This window comes from Solea senegalensis, linkage group LG7 (genome assembly GCF_019176455.1).
Source record: "Solea senegalensis isolate Sse05_10M linkage group LG7, IFAPA_SoseM_1, whole genome shotgun sequence".
Taxonomy (NCBI): Eukaryota; Metazoa; Chordata; class Actinopteri; order Pleuronectiformes; family Soleidae; genus Solea; species Solea senegalensis.
The window spans coordinates 23,334,832-23,357,699 of NC_058027.1; the positions used below are offsets into that span (position 1 = coordinate 23,334,832).

The 22,868-nt window shown below is 39.4% G+C and overlaps 2 protein-coding genes across 4 annotated transcripts in view; one reads left to right on the forward strand and one right to left on the reverse strand.

Annotated features, from left to right (window-relative positions):
* Positions 1-324: 324 nt before the first annotated feature.
* Positions 325-10,157, reverse strand: tacr2 (tachykinin receptor 2). Of its 3 annotated transcripts, none has more exons than XM_044029702.1 (8): positions 9,997-10,157; positions 8,958-9,102; positions 8,222-8,517; positions 3,190-3,384; positions 2,857-3,007; positions 2,605-2,724; positions 2,441-2,517; positions 325-2,362 (listed from the first exon to the last, which is right to left on the reverse strand). In XM_044029702.1, exons 2-8 carry the CDS (start codon positions 9,090-9,092, stop codon positions 2,083-2,085), a joined length of 1,254 nt encoding a protein of 417 aa, XP_043885637.1. In that variant the 5' UTR covers positions 9,093-9,102; positions 9,997-10,157; the 3' UTR covers positions 325-2,082. The 3 variants fall into 3 exon arrangements, with proteins under 3 accessions (XP_043885637.1, XP_043885638.1, XP_043885636.1); XM_044029703.1 differs by having other exon boundaries at positions 325-2,359; positions 8,958-9,117; XM_044029701.1 differs by having other exon boundaries at positions 8,958-9,117.
* A 6,250-nt stretch (positions 10,158-16,407) lies between these two features.
* The window catches only part of tspan15 (tetraspanin 15), a 28,137-nt gene continuing 21,676 nt past the window's right edge, over positions 16,408-22,868 (forward strand). Inside the window, exon 1 of the mRNA XM_044029626.1 lies at positions 16,408-16,556. Coding sequence (XP_043885561.1) covers positions 16,467-16,556 — 90 coding nt within the window. The 5' untranslated portion in view covers positions 16,408-16,466. The remainder of the gene's footprint in view (positions 16,557-22,868) is intronic.

Genomic DNA, 22,868 nt, shown 5'->3' on the forward strand with positions numbered 1-22,868 from the left:
TTGCATTTAGCTTTGATATATTATTTCTCAACTCAGGGGAAACTGGGGTTGGAAAGCACAATTTTTCAAAAATACTACCCCTATTCTCGTAATACAAGGCTAAATGCAAAACGGTGACGTTTTCCTTCAAGTCAATTTTATTTCTAAAGCATGTAGGAGATCCCCCCACCAACCACTAGGGGGTTGTATTCTGCCTAAGGCTGCCACCAGCCCGGGGTCATGCTGGGTCATTTGAGGTCACCTGTCATTTTATTCAGGTGTTGCTGATTGAAAAGGGGCAAACAGTTTAGTACCACACTCCTGGAAACATAAAATGTGTGAGTGCTCACTGCATTACAATTTTATTACATTTATCAATCACATAATGTTTTCAGTGTTAACAAAAGTTTGCTTATATATATATATATATATATATGTACTTTTTTTACCTTTATAAGGTGTAGTACAAGTTTCTGTTTTTTGTTAGTATGATAACACAATGACATGACTTTTTTCATGGCAGACATGTAAAAGCACAGGTGTTAATAATCCAGTTAATGAAGGCTGAGTTCCATTTAGCTGCACATCACAATGTTGAGTTTACACTACACTACACAAAAACGTCATTTCGACATTTGTGTAAATCATTTTCTTTGGCAGCTCTCTTTTTTCTGACTTTATATTCTACAGCCACTGACGTGCGCACAATTCCTCTATTGATAACCACACTGATGAACAAAGCCCTCATTATTGCCGTCAGCAACACTTGTGCTTTTTCCTGCCGGTAACGAAATAGGGTCAAAAACGTCTGCTGTGACATAACGTGCAACGTCTCACTTTTAGTTGCATGTTTACATTTAAGCACATTTCACATTAACATAACACAATAGTCGTCAATGTCACGTTTCACAGCAACAGAATTATAGCAGCACTTTTGGCATTTTAGTCTGGACTGTACTGTACACTGACCATGGAAAACATTACACTTATATGATCACTGCAGACTACGTGAGATTTGAAAAGAATCAAACTGTACACTGAAAGATTTAGGCGATGATTTTATCAACTGAGCACATTCTTTTAAATAAGTTGCTATAAGTCGAAAGGTAATACATGAATGGCAGTGTTAATGTTGTATTTATGTAAATAATGGAAGGTGGTTCCCTCGTGGTACATAGGTACACTCACCAGCCACTTTATTAGGTACACCTTACAACTGCTCGTTAACCATGCATCAGACTGGACGAGCAATGTAATTAAAGTGCCTGTGAACGTGGCATTGTCGTCGTTTCTGTCACACAGGCAGGTATTCGCTGATTGAGTCTGATTTCTGGGATTTGAAGAAGAGAATATTTCCAGTGAGTGGCAGTTCTGCCAAGATGTCAGAGTCAAATTACCACTCATTAGCATCCAATATGTATGCATAAGACCATCTCTGAGACCACATCACATTTCATGTTGAAGTAGATAAGCAACAGTAGACCACACTGAGTCTCCTCCTGCCAATTCAATTATGCTGTGTGTGCCTAATAAAGTGGCTGTTAAGTGTATAATATTGTAAAACATGCCATTTTCTTTCAGTTTGGCCAATTGAGTTGCAACTGTGACTTTAATTATCTATTTAATTATCACATTGTTCATGGTGATGGCTGAAGAGAAGGAATTATAAGTAAAGTTCTCCTCTGTTCTGTGGAATTTTAAAAGAAAGAAACCATGATAAATCAAATACCTAACCTTCTATGGTGCAGGTAAACAAACATAAATAAACAACAACTCCAGTAACCACTTAATATAACAATCCTACAATTACACCAAAAACTACATACTTAGCTGTTTCCTCCTAAAGAGGAGGACATCATCGTAAAGATGGAGAATTAGATCCAAGTATGAGAAACAGAGGACGGACAGATTTATCCACAGACTTTCAAATTAAAGCAGCAAGCACAAACAAAAAGGCAGTTGTTTCACAGCAAAAACACCCATCAGGTTCATATTCACATTAATTCTTGTACTCTTTGGCTGTTTTGTCTGCATTTTCTGTTGTAATTCAGCCTCTTAATAACACCCTGTGGAGATTGTCCTTGTCATGAGTTCAGTCGGTTGTCAGTGGCTGTGCTCCATGAGTTTGGCAGCGGGAGAATTTGTCTCATGGTGTGGCGTTCCTCTGTTGTTCTTGTTGTTCGCCTCAGCCTTGACGGCTGCGTTTGGCTCAGAGGTGCTGTTTGTTTTGACGGAGGCGCGCGTGTACGAGGCGTTGTTGCGGTTGCTGCGCGTCATGGTGACCCTGAAGGTGTGCGTGTGCTGCAGCTCCATCTTGTCCTCCTCTGACACTTTGATGAAGGGACACCAGGCGAACGCGTGGCGGAAACCGGCGCGAAACCTGCTGACAGAGGAGAGAATTGGTTCTGGGACACAAGCTGGGAGCGGAAATGTTGTTGTTTTTTTATTTCGTTTTCTTTACCTTTGGTTTAGACAGCAGTAAATGATGGGGTTGTACATGGTTGAACTCATAGCCAGCCAGAATATGGCGAGGTAAACCTGTCAAGGAAAGACAACAGGATGCACTGTCAATGGATGAATCGAAGAAAAAAAGAATTATTACAAGAAAGAGAGGAAGTGGCTAACCTGTTGAATGTAATGCTGTTTATAAATGTCTCTATTAAACGATCCCAGTATGAAGTAGATGTGGTAAGGCAGCCAGCAGAGGGCAAAGGTCACCACCACAACAACCATCATCTTTACCACCTGTGTGTGTGGGAAAATCACAAACAATAAGCCTTTCATCAGCATACATATCATTATTCTTCACTTTAGCTTCGCCGCAGTCGTCTATAGAGACACACGGTGACACGAGCAGCAGGGAAACAAGCGTGTGACCTTTCTCTTGGCTGTTATCTGGCTGTGGTAATGGTCTGATGCCTCTCCCGGGATGTGTCCACCCCACAGTGAGCGGCCAACTATACTGTAGGTCACCAGCATGACCAGCAGAGGGAGTAAGTAAATCAGCAATATCAGTGCATATTGGTAACTGCAGAGGATCAGAGAGAGAGAAAGGAAAAGATTATTTTGTGTGTAAAATCCCTCTAAGTATCCTGAATATATACGTATATGTATATATACTGTATATATACATATGTAGTCACTAAATCAAATGGCGTCAATTCACTGCATTTGTGTTGTTGTTGTCTTAAAATGATCCAGTTATTTCACCTTAGCTGATGTTTGCCTCCGTAGTCATCAGGCCAGTTGACCATGCACACAGTCCTGGGGTAATAATACGCCGTCACGCTGTAGTAGCACTGAGGGAATGCCAATAAAATCGCTATGATCCAAATCAGAGCAATGACAACCTTTGTCGAGGTGGAGGAGAGGCGGGGCTTCAGAGGGTGAATTATGGCCATGTACCTAATAAAGAAAGAAAGAAAGAAAATGGAAGTTTTATAATTTACAAAAAAATGTAAGAAAATCTGCCAACATATTCATGAATTTCCAAAAATAGATATTTTACTCGAAATAATCGTAAAGGTAAAAGTATTTGCTGTGTATTATTTTTGATATCTTATAACGAAAACACTCATAATAAAACTCTTTCACCTCTAACTCAGATAAACTTCAGTGCTTAACACATGTATTAGACCACCACCCAATTCCAAAGCTGCCCTAAATTAACAGCAATGTTAATTATTAAAATCAGTTTTTATGTTTCTGTATTGGTTCGTACACCAGTATGTTGAAGCTATTTAACCGACATGATATTGTGAATGCTAAAATATAAGTATTATTGTTATATTATTATATTATATGTTTAAAAAAAAATAAAAAAAATAAGTAATAAGTAAAATTATTCTTTCTTGATTAAGATGTCAAATTATACTTAATTACTTGCTGCCCTAAGCAGAAAATCTTGTTTTAATGGTTGAGCTTCTCAATGGTGAATTCAGTTTATTATTTGACAAATACAGTCACATTTTTAGTTTTAAACAAGTTTTTGAAAGACATTTTCTTTACAGAAAAAGGAATGTGAAAGCTGTAATGGACAGAGGTGTATTTATGCATATATCAGCATTGGATTACGATTTTAAAAACCATGATTTATTTGTTTCCTTTGCTTCTGCTATGTTTGCTCTGTGTCCCTGCCCTCTGATAACGTCATTACTGATAATCACACGATCTCGTCCCCCGATATATCTGTAGGATAGGAGCCGGGCTAAATGACAGCGCATATATTAACCACAGATCTTTATCGTCAGGCATCATCATCATACGTTGTGCAAATGGCTTTGAGTCATAATGATTACGAATTCTTTTGACAAAGTGAATTAACTTTCATGAGGTAAAAGATTGAATAATGGAAAAAGATAAGTTACCGCAGCACAGGCTGTAATAAAAAGAGTGCCACCGCTGTATCAACCTAATTAGTCCACTTTAGGCAACTGTAGATTATGTCATGGTCATGGAGTCATCCAGCTAATCCTGATTTATATTAGCAGAAGTGAAATTATGATAATACCAATAATCATGATGGCCTCAGTAAGCCATTATACCTCTTACACAATGTACCTCAAGTCATTTGTTTAGTAATAACACTACTCACTCAGTATTGTCACCATTACAGTTATAAAGACACTCAAGTATGGCGATGAATCATTCATTTGAATTATTGGACAATGAGAAAATGATGCCACTCTCTCTTTTTTCTCATCTTTCCCTTTTACAGATAATGACAGAGTGTGATTGTGCATAAACGAATAAGCAAAAGAGAGAAATGTGGTTAGAAGAGAAACAGAGAGAAATGTGGCCCAGCACGGCGTAAATGAAAGGGACAAACACAAATCTGTGAAAAACTGCTATTTCTTCCATGTAAATCAACCTTAAACATAATGGAACTATGCTGTAACTCCCCTCCTCTTTGGTCTCCAGCTCCACTGGAGTTCCACATTCAATTTAAAAATCCTCCTGTTAACATTCAAGGCCCCTCCACATCTGTCTGACCGCTCCCTCTCGTACTCTCACATTGTCCTCCTCCATCCACTTGACCGTCCCCTCTGCTAGTCTAAGAAAATATCAATGACCTTTCAAGTCTGCTTTTTCTCTATGGCACTGTAACATGTTTCTTTGTATCTTGTGTAATTTGCATGGTTTTTATTCTTTTTGTACTTTTTTTTTATTCATTGCTCGGTGTCCTTGTGGGCTGAAAGGCGCCTATAAATAAAATTGTTATTATTATTATTATTATTATTATTAACCGGAGAACAAACTCAGAGAGACCAAAGCTGCTGTTTGCCCACAGCATCAATACACTCCTAAATCCAAATCTAGATAAGGATCCAGATCACATGCACCTAAATCTAACCTAATAATCTGTTCCTTGGCTCACAACCTACATCGACCAGAAAATGTAATGTCCTTCACTTTTTGAGTTTTCCTGCTTAAGGAATAAACAAACCGATAAACAAGGCCAAAAAACATAACCCCATAACCTCCTTGGCTAAAGTAGAAAGACAAGGATCTGTTACCTCAGTGGTATTTTGCATGTTTTTAATATCAACTTTAAAATTGCAGTGTGTGACATTTACTGGCAGAAATTTGAAAAACAACCGATATACGTGTATAATTATTTCAAAACAATAATAAAATAAGAGTGTTTTTTGTAGCCTCCCCGTGTGTGCGTGGGTTAAAAATGATCTATTTTTCCATTGTGAAAAGTGAGTTGGCATTTGGCCAGCAGGGGGCGACTCTATGGGGGAGGAAAAAAAAACCCTATTAAAAACTTTGTCATTGAGCATTTTCTTGTGTTAATTTCAATCAATAGTTTCACGTCGTCATCATTAACCCATGAAGTCAATTTTGTAAATTCTGTTCCCATTTAGAGGAGAATAGGCTCATATGAGCGGACACCAGTGTGATTGACAGCTATTGTCCAACAGGTGCCTGATGTCGGCTGATGCTTCAAAATGGGAGTTCAAACCAGAATTATAAACAATATATGCACATGTCCAGTCTTAGCAACAGGCCAGACACTCAGCGGAGATCAAACTGTATTTGTATAGTGCCATACCACAACATACATTATCTCTGGGCACTTCAATCAGGAGGAGACTGTATAATACGATAGCTAGAGGACAGTGAGCATGTCAGAAAAGCCAAAGATTCCCAGTTCTACGACACATGACGACTTGTTTTCTTGCTTTTCCAGACTCACCCTCTAACTCTCACTCCACCCCCTGCCATTGTGTGAATGAAGACAATACTTATGCAGTTAATGTGTCATTAACTTAGTTTCCTGTTTGCAGCTGCGGCTGATGACCCCAAACGAAAAGCCTTGCATGCAACCATGTAAACTGATGATTCACCAAATTGAAAATTAATGAGGAGGAAATGGGAATCATTGAGTTCTAAGTAGATTTCACACCTGGTCTGATCGCTGCATGTGGCTCATTCATCACTCTACTTGTCCTGAGCCCCGGAGAGTTATGTATCTGTCATGGGCTTGTACAAGAAAACCATATAATGCTCTAATGAATCTCTCTGCTCTGGAAGAATTGATTGCATGTTGTGTAGAGTTTGACATTTATTTGATGCACCTGTGGTTTGAAATGTAGTCGCATACATTATTCTGCACAGTCTCTAATGGTCAGCTTGTCGCTGAAAAGATTGGGTTTTACCTCTGTGGTCACGTTTGAGGCTATAATTACTGATGCTGCTACTGCTGTTGTTGTTGGTCCAGAGTTAGATCCATTAACAGTTATTTTCCCTCCTCTATGTAAATGAGGGCAGGCAAAACAATTAAAAACACCTGCGTTCTAATGCATCACTGCTTCACCGCCAACCACAGCCTCCAAAATGAACACAGGTTAAATGAACAGTTACAGCTCCGTTATGGACTGAGGATTCATGTTCCACTGAAGATTACCGACATCTGCTTCTCTGCTGCTCATTGACTCTCCTTCATGCTGTATTGGGTGAACAGTTTATTTAACTTTAAAGGGAAGTTGCTGTTTAATCTCATGTTATTTGAACCATATTTAAGGTCCAGTGTGTTAGAATGTGGTGACATCTAATGGTGAAATTGTGAATTGTAACCAACAGACTGAGAGAACGTCTACAAAAAGTGAATGTAATCTTCTGGTTTGCTTGATAGACCAACCCAGAATAACTATATAGTGACTCCGACTTATTAACTTATTAAGGCTGAAGATACTTAATAAATATGTCAAATACTTAATAATTTGACTTGTTTCAAGGTATTTTTTTTCTTGTCTCAAGAAAACTTAACAAGTGCTATTTTCTTGCTGCACTGGTAGATCATTTTGCTTGAAACAAGTTATTTTACCCTAATAATGGTTATATTTTCTTGAGTTATTTTTTAGGCATTTTTTGCAGTGAATGAGCCTTGATTTACAACATCAGTAAAGATTTTCCTAAGGAGTTAATGGTCTTAATTGCTACTTTCAGGTCTTCTTCAACAGAAAAGGATTTAAATTACACAGGTTGTACTGCTATTTAGGGCCACACGGTTGGTGTCGTGCTTAGCACTCTTGCCTTCGCAGCAAGAAGACCCGGGTTCGCAAACAAAGGCCTTTCTGCATGGAGTCTGCATGTTCTCCCCGTGTGTGCATGAGTTTTTTCCAGGTTTTCCGGTTTCCTCCCACAGTCCAAAACATGCAATATTAGGTTTAGGGGATTAGGTAAACTGAACACTTGAAATTGACTGTAGGTGTGAGTGTGAGAGTGGACAGTTGTTTGTCTCTATATTGTGTCCCTGTGATGAACTGGTTTATCTGTCCAGGGAGTACCTGCCTTTCGCCCCATGTCAGCATGACAGTCTCCATGTAGCAAGGCCCTTGCCTTAGTACATATAAGCGTATTGTAAAAAAAAGGCCATTACAAACTTTTATAAATACACTTCTGAGTTATAGTATATTCAGTTTCTGCCAATAAACCCTCCTAATGTTACACACTGAACCTTTAAAGTGTACATTATTGAGTTAACTCTTTCAGAGACCAGTCATCCATCCCCCTTTTCACTGTTTGCATAATGCAAAAGCTAAATGGGGTGTTGTTGTCGAAGCTGAGTGTCAGTCATTCCATTAGTGTCTAAAGGCCGATTTCAAAACCGTTTCTTAGGTGCTGACTTGCTCATTTTAAAGTCATTTTGGATGAGAGCACCAGCTTAATGGCCACATAATTCCACATTAAGACACATTAAACGGTGGAAGTTGAATATAGTGCGCTCTCTTACCTGTCCACCGCGATGGCAGCCATCGAGTATATCGATGAAAACATTGCCGTGATGGGGAAAAAGTTCTGAAATCTGCAGTAGCCCAGGCCAAAGTACCAGTCGTTGTGAAGGGCATAGACGAAGTTGAAGAGGGTGTTGAAGGTTGCCATGGAAACATCGGAGAAGGCCAGGTTGACAATGAAGTAGTTGGTTACGGTCCTCATGCGCCTGTGAGCGAGGATGATCCAGATGACTGTGACGTTGCCGGTGATGGACACCAGGATGATGAGGGAGTAGGCGATGGCCCACAGAGCCACCTGAGGAGAGGAGAGGTTTCACACATGTGTTCTACAACTGCTCTACATATGCAGATGCACGTTTCTAATCTTGTATATTGCATTTATTCCACTGTTATTTTTTAATGTTATATTGTTTGTCTCCTTTTGACAATTCTTGTAAAGTAATTACGTTCCTGAAATCAAATTAATCTGTTTTTCTTTTTCCTTTGAGGATCACAGAGCCCTTACATTTTTATTCTAATTCCATCACTGTTTGTTCTGCACCGAAAAGCCAAAGCAAATTTGTTGTATGTTAATACCTACTTAGCAATAAATTTGATTCTGATTCTCCACCTTTTGAGGATCATGTCAGAGGCTGCAATTTGCAGACATCTAATCTCAAAAGGCTCGCTCTCTCTCTCTCTCCCTCTTTCTCTCGCTCACTCTGACTCTGAAATTCTATATTTCTTTTCTCCCACCTGCCAGTCAGGCTGCTGGAACTGGTTCCCAGTCGTCTCGTTTCCGTCGTCCAGCCAGTCAGCGGTTACAGATAAGGGCAGTGAAGTGGCCTCCATGTCTCCTTCAATGTGTTGAGTTAGACTTTCTGCGTCCATTTTTTCCTCCCTGTTCAGAAAATATCTGTGGAAGTATGGAAATGTCCTTTATGTGCCATGTATATGTATATATATATATATATATATATGTATTTATATATATATATATATATATATATATATGTATATATATATATATATATATATATATATATATATATATATATATATAAATATATATATATATATATATATATATATATACATATATACATATATGTGTGTGTGACAGAGCCATTCTCCTGAAGGAACCCTAAAGTCCAAAATATTTAATGCCCAGCTATTTACAACAAACTGGACATGAACTATAACCTTCAACTATGCTTATATAGTGGAAAACACAAAACATACACTCTATCATCTGCACTTTTGTGAGTGTGAAGGTTGGACAACTGCTTTTTATTGAACAAAACAACACAATTACCTAGCAAGATAATGTGGGCATGAAATAATCACAGACAAAAATAACTGGTTTTAAATTCCATACACTTCATATTTGTTCAATGATTAATAAAATGCACATGTCTGCTAAGTCTTACAAGTGAGACATTGGCTGCATAAGCAGAGTCTGGTTAATAATCATGCATCATATCGCTCCCGCTGCAAGTTTCCTGATAGCCCAATCTTACAGTAGCATATGTTAGTCCTAATAACATAGGCTTTTTTGGGCTCGTTAAATAAACCAAACATTTGATTTGAGTTCGCGTTTGATCAAGAGTTCTTTTATTCCTGAAGCGAAATGAATTTGTACATCAACAAACACGCACAGTCAAAATAAACCGTTTGGCTGCAGCATGCGCAACAACCTGTAGCCTTATTTTACTGAAATAAATCCATGCTAAGAGGAGAGATGAATAAAAAACCCACGATGTGTTTGTCAGATTATCACTTTCTAATGTCTTACCTGGATTATCGCCGCCGAATTGTCAAATCAAGTTTAACCTCAGTTTGTCCAATCCATGTCTTCTTATGCCAGAAAATTAGACTTTCTCTGCGTAATGGACAGCCAGGTCCATCCAATAATCCATTGGGACATCTCTGTCCTCTCGTTTTCTCTCTGCTGTCTCTCTCTCTCTCTCTCACACACACACACGCACGCACGCACACATACACCCACTCTCACCCTCCTGGAATGTGTAACTTGCTTTTTACGGCGGCGCAAGCTGCTGGAGGAGGAGGAGGCGTGGAGCGCGCGCGTGGAGGTGCAGTGCCAACTCCACGCGCATGAGGGTGAGAGATACAGAGAGAGAGAAAAGTGATTTAAATACGGAGCAGCTCTGTGTGTCTGGTATTTACGGGGTATGTGTTAACATTAAAGAGTGAGGAGATGGAGGCGCGTGCTGGCTGCTGCATCCAAGTGTGTGAGATTTAAAGGTCCAGTATGTGACGTGTAGGAGGGGTCATTGGCTTGAAGCTTTAATCAGCTTTTTTTTTAGATATATATATATACTTCAGCGGGGGTCTTGCTTTTTGGATCATCTTGTGCTGCCATTTTTCTACAGCAACCTGAAGAGACCTCAGACCACATTCAGAGTCACCTAAATCACCTAAATCACCTGTCTTCCTCTTTTTAATGCTTAATGTTTAAACTTCAGCCGGTCATCTTGACTATGGGCACTTTCACACCAGGATAGTCCAGGGGACTCTGTTCAGGTGGGTGGGGAATGCTGAAAACATTCATTTGGTTTAGTTTATTTTCACGCTTTACACTTTTGTAAGTGTAACCAACAACGTCATGCAGTTACAACATCTGCTCGTTTCGGGCCGTCTTGCCCGAAGCAAGCACTGATCAAAGAAGAAAACATGCATGAGGAAGAAGAAAACCCGGCTCATTGATTGAATGACTGAAAAGCCGGGTTGTTCACCACAGAAACAATGGAGCAAACCAAAATTTATTAAATCTTTACTTTGGTTTTCAAACCTAATCAGGTTTTCACAAAAATCTGCTCAGTATGAGCAGCATGGCGAGGCAACAAGCTATCCTCACTTCCTCTCTTTGGTCCGCAGGATAGTCCATTTGCATTTCCCACTGCAAACGAACCACACCAGCACTGAGACCCACGTTTTCAGGCGGACCAGAGTTCATTTGTTTTCTTCTGAGCTTTCACATCTGCCTAAAAGAAGCTATCTGACTACCTGAGGACAGCCAACCAACTGTTTACTGTTAGTATGCCGGGTGGATGAGCACATGTGGTTTGTTTGTGGGTGTGTTTGGTTGTCTCGTCTTTGCAGGTGGAGGCGGGGCTGTCTCTTTGCCTGGTTTCCCCCACATCTCGCTCTCACTCACCTGCTGCTCATCACCCTGGTGCACCAGCTGCTGCATTTAGACCCTGTCACCACTTCCAGTCTTGGCCCGATTGTTCAGCTACATTGCTTCAGTATCTTCCATCTGCCAACGTAAGAGTATTTTGTTCTCTTCTCAACTTGTCCAGAATCAGTTGCTCTCTTTCTGCCTGCTGCTGTCCTGCCAATTCTGTTTCCTGTTTTCCTTGTCATTCTCTTTTTTTCCCCTGGTCTTCCCTGGTCTTTCCCTGGTCTTTTTTTGCTCTGCCTTTTGTGGTCCACAATCCTTAGTAAATTGGCGCCCTCAACACCAACCAGCTCCAGTGTGAATGCGTCCCTATGTCTATCTGCGGAAATGTGAAAGGTGAGTTGCTGCCAGGTGTAGGGCAGTGGTCAGCAATTGGTGGCCCGTGGATCAAAACTGAAAAAAAATTGTCCCTCATCCACATTTACTTGCTGATCCCTGGTGTAATGCTGAAGTGGCCGGTGAGTGTAAATGTGTACATCAGTGGCTTAGGCAGAAATCACAGTATGATCAGTGATTATCAGCACTCATGTTGATGTGCATGGAAGTTGAGGTGCAGCATTGACAAAAAAGTACTGCCACTCAAAATACCTGGTGTATTTGGTACATCTGTTAGCGTGTACTTCCATTGTCTTTCTCCTACAGAAGAACCCGTGGGTCTCCTTTTGTTTGAAACTGTTGATATGTGATTGTTTGCCAACTGCCAGTTGCCATGACAATACTTGAGCCGATGTTGTCCTTACTGATGGAGCCATGGCCTCCATTTCCTCCGCAGATGGAGCCACAGCCCCCAAACAGACTTGTTGATGCTAATGAAGTCAAGACTGGAAGATTGTATTTCAAAGGACGTACACGTGTTTCTGCTGGGTGAGAGACTGAGTGGTTTCATTAAACGGGGGAATGCTCAATTGACAACAAAATGGACAGCACTGGGCACTTTAATGGTATTCTTGGGGCTTTAATTTAGCATTAGACCCAGACCTTCATTAGAGCGACTCGATGTGTAAACATGCGTTAGGAAAAAAGAAACAATTATTGTGCTAGTGTGACTGACTTTTAAATTGTTAACATGTTAACATATTAATTGGACTAGAAAAATTGGACTGGGCACTTTAATGGTATTCTTGGGGCTTTAATTTAGCATTAGACCCAGACCTTCATTAGAGCGACTCGATGTGTAAACATGCGTTAGGAAAAAAAGAAACAATTATTGTGCTAGTGTGACTGACTTTTAAATTGTTAACATGTTAACATATTAATTGAACTAGAAAAATTGGACACTAAATTGACCATGGGTGTGAATGTCAGAGTGGATGGTTGTTGTGTGTAGTCCACCTTTTGCCTTTTGTCAGTTGAGATTGGCACGGCATAGTCTGACTGAAATTGTACTAAATCAATCATCAATCATCTAATTTTCAATGTTTTAATCCTGAGAAAACACAGACTAGACAAACCAGTCTAGACGCAGGACCACACACATTCAGGGAGGACATTCCAGGGATTTGGGATCTCGCAGAAACTCGCGAGATTTAATGTGACTTCAGAATATAAACAGACATGGAGGTGTTTTGTGCCGAGAAACACAAAAAATACTGTGGATGACGTCATGGCTGAGAGGACAGAATCAATTTGGCTTGTACAAGTTACAAAAGTTGCAAGATTTGTTTCCTGGTCAACTTGATCTTATTGGTTATTATTTATTGGTCATAAATATCAATGCTTGAGCACTTAAATTTAATTTGGTGTGTCCAATGACATTTAAAATTGTGTCTGTTAATCCCTCACACTACAGGATAATTTGGCCAGATAATCTGCTCAAATCAGCATAAAATCAGAAGACACCCACGATTGTAGGAAGGGCCAGATCGGGACTGAAATTATGTGGGGCGGGGCTTAACAAACCCAGACAAAGCGACTGGGAGTGGAATATTAGTGCACTCACAGTTCCCACCCTCAAGACCTTAACCCAGAAATAATAGATGAATCAATTACACAGCAGCAGCAGCAGCAGCAGCAGCAGAAGAAACATCCAGAGTGGTACATTTTCAGACTAACGAGGAGCCCAGATTTATGCTCTGTCAGCTGAAAGCATTGAAAAATTTGAAGTTAATAGATGGTAAAATGATACAGAACAGTGCTCAACACGGTCATGACTAACCATCAGCTAAGGTTGTCGTTCTCTGTGGCGTATTAGGTCAATAAAGAAAAGCCTCGTACTAACAAGATGAAAGGAGGCATATTGCCACTGAGTGTGGCGTAGGTGGCGTTTCATTCAATAAATTGATTCCCAACTATAGTGCTTGTTCACTGGGACGAGGACAGTGGTCAAATGAAACGGTGCACTTGACTCACAATTAACCGTGCATGGAAACATATGACTACAGCTGGTGAGCAGTGCACTGGCTGTAATTTCAATCCTATTGTTGTGTTTCTTCTCTGACTTTCTGCTCATCTGACCACCTCTTTGACTTCTCTTACCTTTGTGCTCTCTTTGTGTCTCTCCCCCCACCCCGCCTGCTTTGAATCTTCTTCTCTCTCATGGGAAATCAATTTTATCCTGTGTTTGCGAAGGAGTGAATAGCAGTACAGTCCAATCTCGTTCAGATGAAACCATTTTCTTTTTGCTTTTCTGTTGTGTGTGCACAGTATGCGCTGCAAGTGGACTGTCACATGCCATGCTCACATGTACACACAGACAGAAGGGCCTCTTCAAGGGGACATTGCCAATGAATTAAATGTCTCAACCAAGTTGGAGCAAGTGTGGTCACCTATGGCTCAGGGATGAACTTGTTCAGTGGAGACAGTGACAATCCAAGGCCTCATGACTTACCTTGTTTGCAACTGATGAGCTTTATGGAAGACAAATGGCTGCACAAACGCCTCTGCTGCCTCGTGTCATATGTTGAGAGTTAAAGTGCTGATAAGACAAGAGAATGTGGAGGTGACGGACATGGGATAACTGTGAAAACTGTGACTCACTTGACTGAACAACAACTCACTAACCAAATCTGTGTGTGTGTGTGTGCGTCTGCAGCTGAATGGCTGCTGATAAGAGTTGACTAGATCCAGTGGCTTTGGAGCCACTGCACATTGCAATCAATGGAAAATCCTTGGCTACACACACAGGCCGATTCTTGTCATTCCAGGTGCGTCAGTTCCATAAAATATTTACTCCTTAAACGGTTCTACTATTGGCACTTTTCTGCTATACAGTCCTGGCTAATTCCACTTGGCACGGGAAGGCACGGCTCTACTCTACGCGGTTTGGTTAGTTTTCTGTCACTAAAGTACCCTCCTCAAAGTGGGCGGAGTCATCATGGCACAGCTGCATGAAACTGCCGTTGATAACGTTTTATACGTGACACTCAGACTTGTAAAGCAGTTGTTTTTGGTGTAACTGAATCATTAGAATCAGTTAATTAAAAAGATTTGTTATCGTTCGGTACTTCCTGCATGGCCGGAGCTGTATAGTGGAAAAGCGCCATATATGTTCATTAGTAAGGTTTTGATCCTTTAATCCTTTTAGACTTTAATGCTAAGTCCTCTCAACATTCTCTCAAAGTACCATGTATGGTTTTATGAACCCTTATATTGCACGTTATTAGGTGTAAATAATAGCTTTAAACAAAGCATTGTTTTGTGTTTGTATGTGCGTATTGAAGTGTGATTTGGAAGTCTTGCCACAGAAGAGGTGGTGAGTGTGAAAAAGATCCTGCTTTAAGACTGCCTCCTTCAAAAGATGCTGAAGTCCACATATTAGTAGGTTATGTGAAGAATTATTTTGCTATTTCTGTATGTCTCTCTTATAATTTGCCACTAGGGAGATAAATGACATGGTTTGGGCATAGATAGTCTAATGTTTATAACTCTCAGTGAGACTTTTACTTAGACAAAGAGTGTAAATGAAACACATATAATGTATAATGAGACAGTAAGATGTTTAAACGTCCACTTTGCTTCAAATTTCCTTTATGTCGGGCCGTAAAACAGTCACACATGGTCTTTGCTGGTCTGTAGAATATAACAAACTGACGACTTCTTCGCTCACACCCTACATTCTTCTCGTGCACCTGGAAACTATGGTGGCCCCCACACACCAGAAACCTACAGTATGTGGTGAGCTTCTGCCGCAAAACACACATTTTGGCTGCTTTGTGTGATACAGCCTTTTCTCGCTGGTCACTGTGTGAGCAGAAGAACATGTTTAGTTGACATTCACATGTATTTTTTCAGGGTGATTATGCAAATGTATTGTGTTTTCTCTACTTCCATGATTCTCAAACTGTTGTACGGGAGCTTCCTTTGGTGGTATCCTTGGAGGTATACTGTCACTATACCAGTGTGTGAAGTATATGTGAGGAAGAGGAGGATGATGAGAGAGTAGATTGCCTCGTGTGAAAAGTCTGTAGTCGACTTTGCTTGGCCTATTTACGCCACTGTTTAACATTTAACATTGGTGATAATGGAGTTACTTCAAAAGATCAATATTTTCTCAGGTAAGTTGGAAAACCACTGATTTTGTTGTTATTATTATTGTTATTGTTATTATTATTATACATTTACAATACATTTTTTCAGGTGATACATTAGGACTTTTGCAGATTTATAGAAAAATATTTAACTTTTACTCATCTGTTCAAATCAGCATACTTTCTGTAATTCCATTGTTCTATTTGACTTTATCCTATTTGATCTTTTCTCTGTTTTGCTGCTGTTTCATTGTTTTTATTTTCTTTATTATTTTCTAATGGTACCTTTTTATTGTAATTGCCCTTGGGTGCTTTGAAAGACGCTTATAAATAATATGTATCATCATCATCATCATCATCATTAGTTAGTTAGAAGGCAGCGAAAGTGGACGAAAGGAAGATGAGCGCTCATCTATCTAGCGCTCTGTCTGTCCGTCCGTCCGTCCGTCTGTGTCTATCCCTCCATCCATCCATCCATCAATCCATCCGTCAATCCATCCGTCGCGCGCTTCCAGGTGTGGTGACGACACAACGCGGAAGTGCTCTGTCAACATCAGCGCGAGGACCTGCTTAGATAAAAAACTGTCCTCGGCCACGATGTCCAAAGAAGGAGAGATTCGATATTGTCACAGATTCTCCTACATTTTACTCAAATTCATCCTGTTCTTTTATGCCATCGTCTGGTGGGTGAGTAACGCCACGGTTGTTGTTTGTTAGCGTGGAGCGCGAGCTTCGTTCCGACATAATATCCAGCTCTGGGACACACACACTTGGTGACAGACAGGGTGTGTGTGTGGGTGGGTGGTTTTTTGTTGTTGTTATGCTCTAAACTACAACTGTGTTCTCGTGAGTTCGATGTAACAGTGAAATAACCGCGTTCGGCGTAGCTTAAGAGCCGACAGGTGCTGTAATTATACCTGTTGTGAGTGACATTTCTTATACGTTGGAGTCAAACCACGTAAACCTGTGTGTGCCGCCGGAGGAGGCCACACCCTCCCTCCACTGTGCACCTTCACCCTCAGCTTACCTGCCTTATCTCTGTGCTGCTGCTGCTGCTGACTGTAAATAAACTGGGTGTAATTCATTATCAAGGCAAAGACTAATCCAGTGATTCTCAACATTTTTAAACCAGGTACCACCTGAGAAAAATATTGAGCTCTCAATTACGTTAACATACAATAATAACATAAGATATAGATAATTTGCTCTCTCATCATCCTCACATTTACTTAAGACACTGGTATAGTGAAATTATATTAAGATGGAGCCAGAGATAATTATTATTTTATGTATTATTAGGGCCTGAGCATGAATGCCAGGGGTAGCATTTTTTTGTTTTTGTTTGTTCACTCCTGTGTGGCAGGAAAATTATTATAGAACAGTACATTTGTATGTAACATTTAGTGTGTTTTTTTAAAAAAAAAAAAGGTCTGAAGGGACCATTGGCCCCAGGAATCTTCAGATTATCAAATCTGGCCTTCGTAAAAGTATCCCTGGTCTAAGGATAGGGGGTTTCATTTGTTGTACAAACTGAAAATTCATTTGTTGTACAGCCCTTTGAGGTAAACTGTGTTTGTGATGGTGGGCTATAAAAATAAAACTTGACTATACTCATTGGATAACTGCAACATGGATCATTGAGAATCCTTACAGATGTCTATTAATCTCTCTTTTTTAAATGTATTTGTTGCTTTCTTTTACATGTTGCTATGCACCATCTTGTGTGTCCTTAAAAAGCCTCACACTAAAGAGAACACTAAAGAGGAACTGAGGATTCAGGCTTACAGAATATGTGGAAAGTTTCACAGACTGAATCCTGCTGTAGTCATACTGTACTGTGTCATGTTGTGAGCCATGTGTGGGCCACCACATGATGTATAGGGTCTGCAAAGTGCTCTCAGTAAATGGAGGAAAAGGAGGAATAGAAAATGATGTTGCAGCAGTTCTCGGCTCTAAATGACTATTGTTCAGCTTACCACAAATCTATCTGCAGCCTAAAGTTAGGTAGGGATGGAACAATACTTGCCTGGAGGCAATACTTGCCTCCATCAAAAATCAGAGCCATACGTTTTACAGCTTTTACTATTTGTAGAACTATTTCATTATGAAGTGCTAGGTCATTTATTGTTGATACACAAAAACATGCAGTAGTTTTATTTCATATCAGTACAATGTTAGGGTTTTCTTAAGCTACTAAGATTAATAATTTGTCCAGAGGTTTTAGAAGACACATTCAGTTAATTACAAAAACACAGGCATTTTTCTCTGATGACTTCAGTCATTTGAAAAGTTTGACATGTTAGAAAGACATGACAAACTTGTGAGTGAGCTTTTATGGACTCCATTTTCATAGTGAAAGTAGTGATAAGATTACCTACAAGATTAAATTCTATGTTTGAGTGTTATAGAGACTGATGACAGCTGAGGAAGAGTTGCAAGTTCTTTTAGTTATTAAATTTGTTTTAGACATGCCATGTCTTGTCAAAACCAAGAATTGGATGTCAGTAATTTACACGTGTTAGTATGTTGTTGTTTATTTAAACACATAAATGTAATAAGAGTGAAACTCCAGGTCCAGGAAATGGCACTTGTCTCGAAAAATTCCTGAAAATGGTTTTGACATAACAGAAAACAGGAGCTAATAACATATTTGTGCAGCATAGTCTAATGTGGAAGTTACTCCGTTGCGCAGACAACGTGACAGATTTTATATTTGTGAAGACAGATGGCTGATGGATATACTTTGTGCTATCGTCGGTTTGAAATGTTGGGTGTAAATAAATTAAAAGTTATATTTACTCTGCGGCAACAGCTTGTTGATTCAATCATGTAAAAGGCACGTTCTCCCAGCACGCCGTTTCTGACCAATATGATTTACCTCAGTGTGATACTTGTGAAAGCTAAGAGCCATTTATTTTTGCATCCCCACACGACATGCAGACTGTAGCAAATATTCATACACAAGTGATGCTTTCTTATTATCATGGGCAAAATAACAGTTAGTCCAAGACTAGGGCTCAACATTTAGGGTAAAATATCTACATATGGCGACACCTAAAGGAGGAAACTGAAGGAAGAAACAAAAAAAATACTATTTATGTCAAACTTCAGTTCAATATTTACTGTTTTGTAGATACCATCAAAATATTAACTACTATACTCCAATGTTAGGATGAGATTTACTTATTTATTGCAGTTTTTTGAATTGGCATCGAATAATTAAATATAAAACAATGAAATTACAGCCTTTGTGAGTTGCCTGTGTATATACAGTAAAACAGTACTTATGACACGTTTAACGAATGACTGGTGAGAAGTGATGCTAGCAGCTCTTGTGAAGGCTGTAGCTTGTATTTTATTTCATTTTGAACATACATGTTAACACAAGTTTCACAATCCAACTTAGAATTGGCCTAATGCCATGGTTCGCAAACTGTGGTACATGTACCACCAGTGATACGCGTGCTTCCTCTGGTGGTACAGAAATATTGTTCTACTGTATATACCAGGGTATGTGATCAGAGTGGAGCTGAGGAATTTTGAGTGCATAGCAAATTGTCTTATTGGGAATACATCTCCTGTGAAAGGTCCGTAGCTGAATTTGTTCGACTTATTTACACCACTGTATTTTAAAGTTGGTGATAACTTCAAGAGCTCAAACTCTATCAGGTATATATATATCTTGGTGTAAAAAGTTTTGGTGTGGCTGGTAACCAGCCAGCAGCAGCAGCAAGATACCATAACTTACAGCAAGGAACAGGCATCACGTTACGCAGTATAAACAATACTCGGACCTTCTAAAGTCTACTAGTTTGTTGTCCCTGCTTTCTTCCTCTGCTTCCTCCACTCCTACTCTCCTGAAGGATGATGAGAAAAATACAGATAACATGGAGGCTGGTGGTAGTTCGCAACAAATGTGTTAAAGAACAAAGTGTCTTAAATAGCCGCTCTGTCTGTGCGTGTGCGTGCGTGTGTGTGTGTGTGTGCGCGCGTGTGCGAGAGTGCACACGTGTACATCAGGGAATGTTTGCGACTTGTTTTGTAATATGAGTAATAACCAACATTTTAAAGCCCACTGTGAAATATTCCTCCTCGGTGAAATACTTTTTTTAAAACACAAGTTAGACAGTCCTTTATTCTGACAGCTCTTTGGTCCATGAATTGTCTGTAAATAGTGGAAAAACGTTGATCTGTGTTTCCCAAAATATCAGAATGATGACATCCTCAAATCTCTTGTTGTCCACACACACCAATGATAGAGAGGGCAACAGAAACAGAAACTGCTCACAGTTAAATCAAAACACTCAAATGAATTATTCAACACAATACTAAATGATAATTAGTTATAGCTGTAATCTGAACTAGCAATTATCTTTCTAGTATAATTGTGAAATATTAATAATTATACTCAACGTTGTTTCATACACAGTATTTGTTTTGTTCAGGTATGCAAATTTGAAAAGATAATCAAAACTATCTATATGTGGAGGACATTGTAGCTAAATAAACCATTTTTTGTTTCTCTGAACTGTCTGAACACCTTAAACACTTTCAGTTTTATTTGTGGAAGGAATTGCAAGTCATAGTTGCTGATTGTTCTCTGTAATTAGCTGCTGGGTGACATTTATTTTATGCAAATGGCTCGCACATGTTAATGTGACACAGATTGCAGATGGCTTAAGGAAAAACACTTCACACTGGACTGGGTAGTAATTACAGTATTCTCACTCTGACAGGAGAATCAAGTTTCTGTCTCACTTGTTTATCTTTTGTCAGTGAGCTCAGGTTTGTCTGAACTTGTGCCGCTGTTAGCAGGATAAATGTTTGTTACTAATGAAATTTGCTCAACGTTTCGTTTTAAATGAATTAACATGACTTTCTGGGGAAGAACAGAACATATTCATGTTCTGTTCTTCACTTGTGACTTGTTCCCAGTTGTCAGTTGCTGGAGGAAAACCGAATATTTCAGAATGCTGTTAAATGAACTAGTCGCGTATCAAACGTGTGGCTTATCCATTTACAGTACAAACACTTGTACCTTTATCATTTAGGCAGTCCTTCCCTGTATTTTATTTGAAAATGAAGTGACCATCATGAAAGTAGATTTTTTATTTAAATATTGTGAATGACAGCATTTAAAAAATGCTGTTGTATTCTAGGTTATAGGGCGCTTTATTTTTACTGAGGGAGTGGATTTTATTCAGCGCCAACAGTAAAAACAAAGACGACAAATAATACAACAGTTAAAATACAGCTTACAAATTCAGAGAGTCATTCTAGGGCTAATAGCAGCTGGCATTAATGACATTTTGAACCTGTTGTTTTGCATTTACGATAATTATATTTAGGCTTTTGCTGTTTCTAAATTACTCAGACCAGCCTATCTGGCACCGACTGCCATGACACATTCAAAGTTACTTGAATCACATTTCTTTCTCATTCTGATGCTCAGTTTTAACTTCAGCAGGTCGTCTTTGCCATTTCGACTATTCTTGGAGTGGTGAGTCGTGTATGTGACCTGTGGACCATATGACCCAGGTCTAATATTATTAAAGGGTTTAAAATGAGATTTGGGTTTGACAGAAAAGACGAAATGGATGGAGCAGGATGAAGTTTTGTGTCTGCCATGCCCCACATCCTCTATTGGATTTCATAAAAAAGAGAATGGATACAAAAAGAAATCGCAGATTCAGGGTGAAATTTAAAAAGGAAATTGGGCTTGTAACTGGAGGGTTTTAGTTTTAAATCTCTGGTCAGTTGAAGGGCTGGGATTCCCCTGACCCTGTCTGAAGTCTTGTTGCCGAATAAGTTCTCAATAGGTTGCAAGTACTATATCGTGTGTGTGTGTGTGCAGTCTATGCAGTCTAGACAAATTACGTGCTCCACAAATCACTTATAGTTCAAAATATAGTCAGGTCTGAATTGATTATTACTGAATTATGTTTGAGTAATTGAATGAGAGAAAATTACCAGATGCAGAATGTGGGTGTGTGCGTGTGTGTGTGCATGCGTTGTGTTTGTCTGTGTGTACTCCAGGCATCACAAATCGTGTCTAAACTGTAAACCAAACAAAAACAACCTAATTAAAGAACGTCGTCATTAACAATAATAACGTTGAATTATTTGATACCACAGTCCACTCCAGTCTGATAAAAATATAGATTATGCTGTAATTAGTCTGTAATTATGCCGTGTGGGTTATGCTTCGCAAATGTCATACTCTCCAGGCTGTAAATATTCCTACTGACAGGCCAGTGGTCAGAGACTTTGGTCCATAGGAAAGTCCACTGTTGGCTAATCCACTGCCATGATAGCAGTGTTATGATGAAACATAAATATGGAGAATGAATATTGTCTGTCGGTCCAGTGATAAAGACGTTTCTCACAAAACCATAAATGTCAACCATTTCCTGGTGGTCTAATTTTCCTGAGGGTCATTTTGGCCTGCACTCAATTTGATATCTTGAGCATACAGTATCTACATAGATGTTTGTCAATATTTGTTGCATTTTGCAATTGTATAAAATTCGGCCATCTATAAATTCAGCCATCTGAGGGTTTGTGTGAAGGAGGGTGTTGTTAATACCCCCAGTGGCACAGGGGAGCAGTACTAGTGCAGTCTAGCTCACCATTGTACAGTTTGGAATGGTAGACCCTGATCTTGTTTGCACTTCCAACATGGGGTTTGAAAGGATGGATGGTGATGGCTACACAAGCTACATAATAGCTTCATAGCATCATTCTAGTGTCACCAACTGAACACTGTTGCATGCTGAGATTAATCCTTAAAAAAATTCCCCTTCATCATATATGGTATTTAAAAAAAATTTGGCAGTGTTGGGTTCCTTTTGTTACCTGCAAGTGACAATTATTGTCAGACTGCCGTGTGCCCAGTTCCACCCTCTAGATGTTGAAAAAATGTGCTCGGTATCCTTAGGGTGCTAAAAAGTTGGATATTATGGACTGGTTATTTTGGTACCAATCACAACTTTTGACAAT

Coding starts and splice junctions, on each gene's coding strand:
- tacr2 (XM_044029702.1), bottom strand. CDS start 9,092: ATGGACGCAGAAAGTCTAACTCAACACATTGAAGGAGACATGGAGGCC. Junction 2,725..2,856: donor AGATAACAGCCAAGAGAAAG/GTCACACGCTTG, acceptor CCACACACACAG/GTGGTAAAGATGATGGTTGT. Junction 2,363..2,440: donor TACTGCTGTCTAAACCAAAG/GTAAAGAAAACG, acceptor CTCCTCTGTCAG/CAGGTTTCGCGCCGGTTTCC.